We start from the raw sequence: 10905 nt of genomic DNA, 5'->3' as shown, positions 1-10905 counted from the left end.
TATACATTGTAGCCTGCCAACCCCTGCTTCACCTATTGAGTCAGTTATTTGAACTTGCCGAAGCTCGATATTTCTGACTTGGGGAAAAGAAATGCTGCCACAGTGAGCGTAGTTCAGTGCCTAGAAGTGGTCAATGGCCTTGCACTGAGCAAACTCGTTAAAAAAAGTTTGCTTGACATTTTGGTGCCCTTTTTCCTAACTGACCAAAACATATTTGGGTCAGAAGTGGTCGTTTAAAACATGCCTTTAATTTAAAGGCATGTTTAAAAATCAAAGGCATATCACCATTGTTTAAAAGCTCTTGACAACTCACATGTACAATGTGAGGAATTTGTTAGTCACAAGCGACAGTTTTCAAACATACAATGTATGGTACAATACATTCTCACAATGGCTTTTTCTATCCACATATCTTGGAAAATGCAACCACACATGTACTAACATTGGCATCACTACGCTACCTTTTAGCCTCACACTCGTTTTCCTTATTTTCTTTCTTACAAATAAAAGCACTTGAGGTTATATAAAAAGGTGTTGGATTCTTATAACAAATAACAGAAAAAGCACTTTTCTGGTCTTATCCTTACTTTAAGACGTATATTTAAGAAGGAACAAACATCAAAGACAATTGCTCAGCAGGTGGCAAAACACCTGATCCGGCAGGTATGCCCACCTGTGGTCACCTGCAATATTGCTATAACTTTGGTATATATGCAAATTCAGTACACCTGGATTGCTTAATCATTTTGGTGCTGTGATCACCACCAGGCCTCAAAACATCTAACTTAAACTACTCAATACAAACACAAAACAATTCTCTGAGTCAGTAAATAGCTGAACCTCCAACACATAGAAATACATGAACCAATTTGAAAATTTTTGCTGACCTACTGCAGCTTTGTATCTCATGTGTTGGGAAGAAGTTCAGCTATCTACCTATCAACAACATTAACAATATGTTTGATAAAAACTTAATGACAATCCATTAGCTAGAGATATTCTATTAGATAGAGGTAAACACTTGGATTAAACAGTAACTTGTATCAAAGAGGGAGACAACTGTTTTCTTCTAAAAGTTATTTTCTTCCTGCAGACAAGATTGTTTTTTGTCTGTCATCGGGCAATGACCACTTTTGGTTTGGAAAGTCATTTTTTACCCAAATTCAAGGACTACAAATATCCTAAATATCAACTTGTGTTGAAAGATTCAAGCATTGATTTCTAGTAGCATTTTTCTTTCCATGACATGTCTATGTCTGACTCAGCGAAATATTATTCTTTAAAAAAGTACAGAATCAGGATCAGTCCATTGAGCCAGTGGTCACTGCGGAAGATGGTCTTCAGGCTAGTATCTGGCCCCTCCCACTGGCTGGATGTTGGCACTCCTGCCACTATGAGCACAATTCAACCAGGCCTGGGTACCATCCTATTTCTACCGGGGCTCCTTACACTCACTTCCCTATTTTTTTAGGGAACTGAGTGTAAGGAGCCTTGGTAGAAATAGGATGGTACCCAGGCTAATTTTCATTGACTTTCCAAATCAAAAGTGACCAGTGTTAACGTTATTAATCTACATTGATCAGTGGGACTGTGTTGTCGGGTATTGCACGAAGGCTGACCTGGACCCGCTGGCGCCCGAAAACTGCTCCTGGAACGTGTGGAACTGGTGCGGCGGATGCGGCGGGGGCTGCCCTGAGTAGAACAACGACTGTGAACCTGAGAAAGGGTCGGCGAACGACGGGCCGGCGACCGGGAGGACATTCGCGGACGAGACGTTCAGCGGGCCGGCGCCCGGGAACCTCGGCTGGTGTTGATGGTGCTGGCTGTAGTCGAACGGCTGCTGATTCTGCAACCAGGGGTTCATGGAGAAGAGGTAACCCACCATGGTCGTGTTCGGGTGGGGAGGGAAGGGCTGGAACCGGATGGAGGGTTTGGGGTTACTCCACGGGAGCGTGGGGAAGCCCTCCCTCTTCTGTTGGGTGATTTTGCTATAGACCTCGTCCTCTTGACGGACCAGGTCGACCACATGGCCCTTGGAGATGTCGTCCGCGATGCTGTCCAGAGTCTTTTCGCGCTGTTTGGAAGAGTTGAGGAACTGTTGCTTCTTTTTCTCCACCGCGTCGGAGAGGGACGTGAACGTCGTGTGCAGCTCACGCAGTCTCGCCTCCTTGTCATGGGTCACCTGTGTGTTGATGTGTGGGCAAAAAAGGCTTGGCTCAGTCTTTTAGACATACCTTCCAGTATGTAGTGATTATACTTCTACAGTTTTAATCTAAAACCTATATATATTGCTCTTCCAGTCTTGCCTCCTTGTCAAGGGTCACCTGTGTGTTAACGTACATGTATGGGCAAAGAGGCTTAGTCTTTTAAACACACACTTTTCTAATGACAGCAACCCCTTCCAGTATGTAGTGATCAGTATTACAGTTACAAGTAGTTTAAAACCTATATTGCTAGCTTGGCCTTGTCAGTCTCTCAACTCCTTGCATTGTGATCCAGAAGCAAACCCTTTACCACTAAATCAAATGTGACGACAGTCAAGCCAGTGCGTACAATATTGAATGGAAACCTTTAGTCCACTCACTCACTAACCGGTTTAGCATCCAGTGTTCCCTGTCTTACAAGGGTTGGACTGTTTCAAAATGTGTGGAGAACTAAGGTATACATGTAGATTATGAGGTGTACAACAAACATGGCCATATCATCAGCGTACCTGCTCGATTATCCTCCTGGCTGCTGCATTGATGTCCCTTGCTGCGTGGTCTTTCTCTGCAGTCAGGCCTGCCTGAATCTCACCCCAGTACTTTTCCCCTGCAATGAGTCAGACTTAGCTTAGTTGTGAACATTTACCTTGTTGTGGCCTTTGTCTTACCACCTTTCACATACACAGTGTACTTGAGGGTCCTTTAAGGCTGCATCACACTCCAAAACATACATCTCTCACAACTCTGCACATGTGCATGTACAAATATTGACGTTGCCACACATATCATCCATACAATAGTACATAACTCTCAAATTTCTATCTGCATAAATTCATCCCAAGCTTGTGACGACACAACGCATCTCTTACAGTACAGAGGCTCTTTGCAAGGTATTAGTAATTCAACTGATGAAAGTTTTTACAAGGTGTGAAACTTCTTCAAAGTTCTGCTGCAGTATCTTAGGACACAGCTAGTAGGCCCATTTAAACCTTTGTCTCCCTCTCACCTACCTACCTACCAAATATCATGAAGATCCATTCACAGCTCCTTCAGTTATACAGCCAGTTTACCATTGCCAAACCAAAGACATACAAAGTACTAGTAACCTTTTGGTGAAAGTTTTTTTGTTTGTAACAGTGAAGGTGAAAGTTCTTACCTGAGGCTTTCCACTCCTGACATTCCTCCTGTATGCTGCTTAAGGAGGCCTTCATCTTGGCACGTTTCTGTTCCGCTACCTCCGACAGTTTGGCCATGGTGTGTCCGTTGTGTTCCTCCACCAGACACGTGGGGCACACCGCGGCCTCACAGTCTTGACAGTATAACGACACCGCTTCGCCGTGAACGTCGCATCCTTTCCGAGACTCAGCATCTTCAGATTCCCTGCAAAGGAGTCAAACAAAACTATTACAGTTTTTTTTTGTTTCAGATGTTACTGATTTACTGGAAAATAGGTGGCGCACATGGTGGCCTCACAGTCTCGACAGTACAACGAAACAGCTTCCCCGTGGACGTCACACCCTTACGGGCCTCTGCATCTTCAGATTCCCTGCAAAGAATTCAAACAAACAAAATAAATGTATAGCAGTTTTTCCAGTTGGAAAATGTGGGGCACACAGTGGCCTCGCAGTCTCGACAGTATAACGACACTGCTTCGCCGTGGACGTCGCATCCTTTCCGGGATTCCGCATCTTCAGATTCCCTGGAGAGGAGTCACAAAAACAAAATAAATGCGTAACAGTTTTTCCAGTTGGAAAATGTGGGGCACACCGCGGCCTCACAGTCTTGATAGTATAATGACACCGCTTCGCCATGGATTTCACACCCCTTACGAGACTCTGCATCTTCAGATTCCCTGGAGAGGCATCATTAAAACAGCTGTCACAGTTTATTCACCTTGTTGTATTATTGCATCCAGTAGGTAGCCATTTTGAGTAATGAGGCTGTTGCGACGTCCTCGGGGTACCTATTATACATACGCTCCAAGCAGAGGCTGTTTTTTTCAACGTTTTTTTTTTTCGTCGTTTTTATTGGGCTTTCTATTTTGTCTTTCTTTTTTTTGCTGTGTCCAATGTAGGTTGAAATAGAAAGCCTGATAAAAGCAACTAAAAAAACGTTGAAAAAACAGCCGAAGCCTAACCTCTGCTTGGAGAGTATTATACATCCCTTCCTAAAGATGGTGAAGCTTCAGATGTCGTTCCCTGAATATTATAATTGGAAACAGGTGCTCAACTGAAGTTGCTACCAATTCAGCTACAGGGACATCCATGATAAAGACAGTCAAACCAAATGTAGTGACCACCTCCTCTGCAAAGGTTACCTCCAAGCATGTATGGATCTGTTTTCGCTTTAATGTGGGCATGCTTTGGTGGTGTCTTGGATTATTTTGCCTTGCAAACAGGTTTGTAGGTAAAAGGTAAAGCAGTTGCCACCCAACAGCCCCTTTTGGTTTCAATAAACGACACATTTATGTACCGTCCTCATTTATTTCACCCCACTCCCCTTATTTGAAAAATGCCCAGGGCCCTGTCAACATTGAAATGGTACAGTCCTCGGTAGTAAATATGCAGAATTTCAAGCTACAATTCCTTCAAAAAAATATTCATCCATCAATAATTGTTACCTATCAATAACAATTGATTTTTTACTTTCTGTCTTCTGCCCAAAGTACCTATAATTAAGTTTGCGTTAAAAAGGATTTTCCCTGCCACCCCCTATTTTTTGCAATGGTACAACCTGATGAAATATAAACATATGCAAATCCCGCAGCCCCAGGGTATGCGGAAGTGTCATTGAACAAGATTGATTTTTCAAGGGCCGACAGAAACCGTACAAAAACCGGCACGTTTTCACCCATTTCTACACTTTTTCTGACGATTTCTACATATGTAAGACACAAGCACACAGGAATTAAAGATTTTAAGACATTGGGAACAGGTTACATGCACGAAGAAGCCGGTATTTAACTAAGGGGTTTAAATAGACGATAGGACCGGAACTGCGCCTATTTGGTTTGAGAAATGTGGACAATTTGTCTCATTTGGGGCCCAAATCTACCGTTTTAACGCTTAGAATACGCCGAAAATTCACAGATCTATGCGGACATTACAACCGGCAAGCCTAGCCGGTCGGTTATACACTTACCGCACGGCTTCAACGAGGCTGTTGACGAGGAAGTCTACGGGCAGAGCGTCCACCCCTCCCCACGGCAGGTCTACCCACTGCTGGCACAGCGGGCACGGGAACTGGCTTCTCCCGGCCGCGTAGCTCGTCAGACACGCCGCACAGAATCGGTGCTGGCACGGTAACACTTTCGGGCGGACGAACGTGTCCATACAGATGGCACAGACCAAGAAATCGTCCGTTAGTTTGGTCTGGAGGCTCACTGCTTCGCGGGCCGCCGCCATGTTGGATCCATCAATGGGGGAACTGAACTGCCTGTAGGCTGTATAGGCGCACTGTGTGTGTGTGAGGGAGGGAGACTTGTTTAGTCATCGGGTTATCAAAACACGCGCCGTGACTCACTGCCTGTGCAAATGCTGGAACAAATGCGATAATTGGCACGATTTCTTTTCCCCGCGCGACACACCCGATCGCGTTTTTTGAAAGATCGCTCCGAAAGTGTTTTTCTTTCCGTTTTTTACTTGACGGGAAACGGGCCGATAATGATCAAGGGTAAACTACCTGTCACTCATGCTTAGGGACCGGTCTTATTGGTCGCAGGACTCCGTTTTTCTTGTGTTTATTCATCAGTCAACCCCGTGTATACCTCGAATTGTTGGTAGAAAAAGAAAGACTTTGTGTATTGAGTTGTGCGTACAAAAAAAAAATCACATTTTTTGTACCGCCACAAAAGTAGAGTCTGAGTTCAATGTCGAACACAACTAGTAATCAGAATTAGATGTTCGCTTAAAATGACATTAGAATTAGACATTAGCCAAAAGTGTGCCAGAGAGGTTAGACTCCCGTAACGTTACACATTTTCATCAAATTTCTACTATTTGTATTCTCCGGAAACTTGTTCGTTTTGCCCTATTTATGACATTAAAGACCATTAGGCTAATAACGGCCAGGCGATTTCAAGAACTTGCGTCGCTGGTTTACCGTCAGTCTTCTTCAGAATATTCTTTTACTAAAAAGCAGTATTCGTAAAAAAAAACTGAAATACTTTTCCGGAATAAAAACAGCAGATGCAATCAATCATTCAATAGTGCGCAGGCCGACATCTTACATGCGACGCACGAAACCGTCGGCTAGCTGCCATTGGTCCGATAGGTCCGGATCCTTATCGAGTATCGCACATGTTTGAAATCCAAAATTTTCATCCAAAACGAATTCTCATCTAAACCTTCCGTCTTCTGCTTAGGTTGAACTTCGCGATCGAAAGTGCAGAAAGGTCCGGAGCCTTTGCTTGATGTAACTTGTAAACAAGGGCACATCCCGCCGTACGTGCAATTTGTCCGTACGTTTTTTGGGAGGCCACGCCCGCCACGTATTTCTGAAAACGCTCAGGCTGTACAGGGCAGGCGCGTCGCCCGCACTGACACGTATGGGGAGCGAATCCGCAGCCCGATGGCACACAAAGTCACTGTTTGCCTGCACGTAAAGTTCTACGGCATGACTGCGTGCTCCAAAATCGGTCGAATTCCCTACGTGTTCGTACGGGGGCGGTACTTACCACTTACGGATCCCAAAAGATTGCTCACGTTTGGACACGTAGACAACTAGTATTTGCACGTACGGCGGGTTGTGCCTAGCCTCTACCAGGCTTCGTGGATCGTTGGTCTTATTGTAGGAATTGGACAAATAGAGTCTATAGTACGCTAAGGGAGTTAGCCGGCCAGACGAGTACGTACGTGGTGAGGATAATGATTCTACCGATCCACGGAGCCTGGTAGAGGCTAGGTTGTGCCCTTAGCTTTACCGGTATATCACTCATCTGATCAGGTAGTTTCAAACCAGAGTGTATGTGGAGTCGCCGTGTCCATCAATAGATCTATATCATCTATAGCTGCCATGACTGTATCGACAAGTCTCTGTTTGTGTTGTCTACTGGATGCCTGATACATCATTTTTGGATCGAGGGTTTATAAAGTTAAACAAACCGCGTTATCTACTTCAGCACTGATGCTAAAGGCACACATTATTTCTGGCAAAGGATGGCCTTCACTGTAATTAAATATCCCTTATTCAGAAACTCCTAATAAGGGATATTTTATAAGCTCCTAGCTTGGTACAGCAGAGGAGAAAATACCTAGTGTATGTGGAGCCGCCGCGTCACTCAATAGCTGCCATGACTGTATTGACAAGTCGCTGTTTGTGTGGTCGACTGCATGCCTCATACATCATTTTTGGATCAAGGGTTTATACTTACATGTATACACATTACGTTATCTACTGCGGCACTGATGCGAAAGGTACACATTATTTCTGGCAAAACGTAAAGGATGGCCGTCACTGTTATTAAGTACTGTAAATGCAGAAATGTTCGCGGTGGGTTAATGATCGCGGTTTTCGCGGTGACCACTTTACCGCGAGTTTAAAACCACCGCGAACATTTTTCTATTATGATATTAAATTGCAGTCTATGGTAATACCGCGAACTTAAATCCACCGCGAAAAGTCCTTTTTCCCGCTACCGCGAAATTAAATCCCCGCGAACTTAGATACATTTACAGTATCCCTTATTCAGAAACGCAGATTGGGGCTCAAATTGTAAGAACAAAAGAACATGTATTTGGTACCGGTAGTGTGTACAACCAAAAGCTCATAGCTTGGTACAGCAGAGGAGAAAAATAATGTCTATAAGTTTCTACATTCATTATCGGAGCCTCTTCCTTGTGGTTTGTGTATTTGTTTGTGCGCCTTCTGCAGTATACATGTAGAATAAGGAAGAAACAACTGTCGTTTGCAAACGTCTTTAGGGGAGGTTAGAATTGTAAGAAATTAGCAATTATTTGCTAAGTAATATGATCTCGCTGCCCGGTAAAGTCCAGTTAGAATCCCCAGGGAACAATACGCCGATCAAGTCGCCGGTAATAATTGAGTAGCCCACAGGGAGCGGTAACCGAAGAGGACCGATTACAGAACAAATGTCCCAATGGGGATAGATAAGAATGGAGGGACATACACGAGTGTCGGACACTACCAGGCTCCATAGGTCGCTGGAAAAATAGTAGAAATTGGCCAAATAAGACAGAAAACGCACTAGAGGAGTTAGATGGCCGAGGAGTACACGGTTTCGGCCAGGCGGGAGTCTGGTAGAGACTAGTCGGACCTTGTAGATGTTGGGACACCAAGGAGCTTTTACCTGATAAAAGCTCCTTTGGGAGTACTAGTACTAGTGGTTGAGCTTCTCTGTAGCTCTCTGTTTTGTTATCTTGGGAAGGTAGTTTTCACAGAGACGGGTACCTAGACTGGGAAAAAAAAACGGAAAATTTGCATTAAAACGTCTGCTTGAAAATTTAGATGCCAGGCCAAACGTCCCTGAGCCTCAAGCAGATATTTGATACAAAAGGTCCACAAACTACGGTTTTGCGTACGTCAATCACGTAGTTGGTGATAGCCCCAAGGTAGCCTGTGTTACAAGCCCAGGGGGCTGTAGCCGAATAGGACCAAGGAGCTTTTGATTTGACCGATTATAGAGCAATGTCACAATGGACATAGATTAGAATGAAGGGGCATTCACTAGTATTGTGCACTATAGCCTCTACCATGTACCAGGCTTCGCGGGTCGGACGGTGAGGAAACGTACTCCTTTGCCGGCCGACTCCCCTAGCGTACTATAGACTCTATTTGTCCAATTTCTACAGTTTAATTATATAAATAGACCACCGATCCGCGGAGCCTGGTAGAGGCCAGCACTGCTGATCTCCAAGCAGATGTTAAAAACCAAAATCGTTACGCTTTCTAGCTTTGTTTTGTTTTCCATTTCTAGGAGGGCCGTTTGACGCGGACACAGTAAAAAGCAAGAAAAAAAAAACGTAACGTTTTGCCTTCCGATATCTGATCGGAACTTATCGGAGCAAAGATTAGAGGAAAATTCCGGCCTACACCATATACAGTACACTCCATTGAAGTAAAGCTGATGGGAAAACCGTGACCTTCATAGAAAAATACGGCACGTAAGAAAAAGGTCACGATTTTCCTCATCAACCTCTGCATGGAGTCCGAGAGTAATACACAGTACCACCGGTAGTTGTCGGGAGTCCAAAGGATATCGACACACGTGTTTAGGAACAAACGTACATGTATAAATATACGCGTTTTCCTAGAAAAAGTATTCACAGTAATGCATGCCCCTAGGCCTGTCACATAGCAAGAAAATCGATCGGTCAACGACTCTGCAAGCTTTAATGGTATTCAGGTGCAGTACGCTCGATGTTCTCTTGATCATCGCTTGATTTCTTTTAGAGATCAGTCGAAGGATGAAAGCTCCTTGATCGGTCGATGTTCGCAGGACACCGAGACCCGTCCAATCTCCAAGCAGAGGTTCGGCTAGACGATATGACGAAAACCGTTGAATACAAACTAGAAATCCCGAAAAAAAAATATTAGAAAACATACAAAAAGTCAGAGGAGAGTACGGCCAATGTGATCAACAAGTAGAATACGGCATAGCTTATCCTCTGGCGTGGACCTGTGAACATCAGCGGATCTCTCATGTCTCTAGTAATAATATAATGATTTGACGCATAATATGGTATAGCCTCCACCAGACGCCTTGAGCAATTGACGAATAGGGGCCCGTAAGGGTATGCATGATTTAGGGAGCTGTAATTAGCTACAGAATTGCACATTTACAACCCATTTTGTTGATTTCTAGTACTAGTGTCACTTTACTTCCAATAGAATCTAGTACAGTCAAATCTGTCTATAGCGGCCACTCAAGGGACCGGACAAATTTGGCCACTATAGACAGGTGGGCTCTGTATAGAGGTGGCAACTTTTAGATAAAATACCCAAGGGACCGACAAAAAGTGGCCACTATGGACAGGTGGCCCCTCTGTAGAGGTGGCCCCTAATACAGGTTTGACTGTACTAGTGGCATACAGCGCCTACTCTCCAAGCAGAGGTTCGTCTCCGGCTGTTTTTTTAACGTGTTTTCTGTGTTTTATCGTTTTTTGCGTGCTATTTTCATTATGTCTTCCTACTAAACACGGAGAAAAGAGCACAAAATAGAAAGCTCGATAAAAACGCCCTTAGACACGTCAAAAAACGGCCGGAGCTTAGCCCCTGCTTGGCAACTGGATAGAATAGAGCACCAACACCGCTACTTCGCTAGCGTGACTCAAGAACCAACTAACGCGTGAAGAATGCGTGCGTCGTCTTTGTGTTCCCAGCCTTGAAACGTCCTGCAGAAGTAAACAATGGCACCACCTGCCCCACACAATAGGCTTTGTCGTGAATTACACAGACCGTACTTCAACCGCTTCGTGGTTTGAAGCCATTGAAGGTAACATTTCAAATTCCCTTTAAAGGCGCAACCAGAGTTTTCTCAGCTGTGTAGGTTTTCACAGCTAGTCGGCTGCCTTTTTTTATCTAGTCTGGTATCCAAACCTATTATATAACATCTGTATCAACACAACAAAGGTACAGCGACTTTTTGTTAGCCTCCATAGCAGGCTCTCTGGGGCCTTTTTTGGGGCTCATAATACACTTTTGCTGGCCATTTCTATTTGTACTCGGTCGCTGATTGCTGGCC

The 10905-nt window shown here is 44.3% G+C and overlaps 2 protein-coding genes across 2 annotated transcripts; both read right to left on the bottom strand.

The window, feature by feature from the left end:
* Positions 1 to 1412: 1412 nt before the first annotated feature.
* On the bottom strand, positions 1413 to 3595 carry LOC118415681. Its single transcript, XM_035820414.1, has 3 exons — positions 3361 to 3595; positions 2714 to 2811; positions 1413 to 2182 (listed from the first exon to the last, which is right to left on the bottom strand). Exons 1-3 carry the CDS (start codon positions 3455 to 3457, stop codon positions 1580 to 1582), a joined length of 798 nt encoding a protein of 265 aa, XP_035676307.1. The 5' UTR covers positions 3458 to 3595; the 3' UTR covers positions 1413 to 1579.
* A 114-nt stretch (positions 3596 to 3709) lies between these two features.
* Positions 3710 to 5933, bottom strand: LOC118415680 (tripartite motif-containing protein 3-like). The gene is made up of 2 exons (XM_035820413.1): positions 5346 to 5933; positions 3710 to 3903 (listed from the first exon to the last, which is right to left on the bottom strand). The coding sequence occupies exons 1-2, from the start codon at positions 5606 to 5608 to the stop codon at positions 3762 to 3764; spliced, it is 405 nt and encodes a 134-aa protein (XP_035676306.1). The 5' UTR covers positions 5609 to 5933; the 3' UTR covers positions 3710 to 3761.
* Positions 5934 to 10905: the final 4972 nt, after the last annotated feature.

This window comes from Branchiostoma floridae, chromosome 5 (assembly GCF_000003815.2).
Source record: "Branchiostoma floridae strain S238N-H82 chromosome 5, Bfl_VNyyK, whole genome shotgun sequence".
NCBI classification, from domain to species: Eukaryota; Metazoa; Chordata; class Leptocardii; order Amphioxiformes; family Branchiostomatidae; genus Branchiostoma; species Branchiostoma floridae.
Note: the sequence above shows the minus strand (reverse complement) of the source record. Positions and strands in the feature narration are given on the sequence as shown.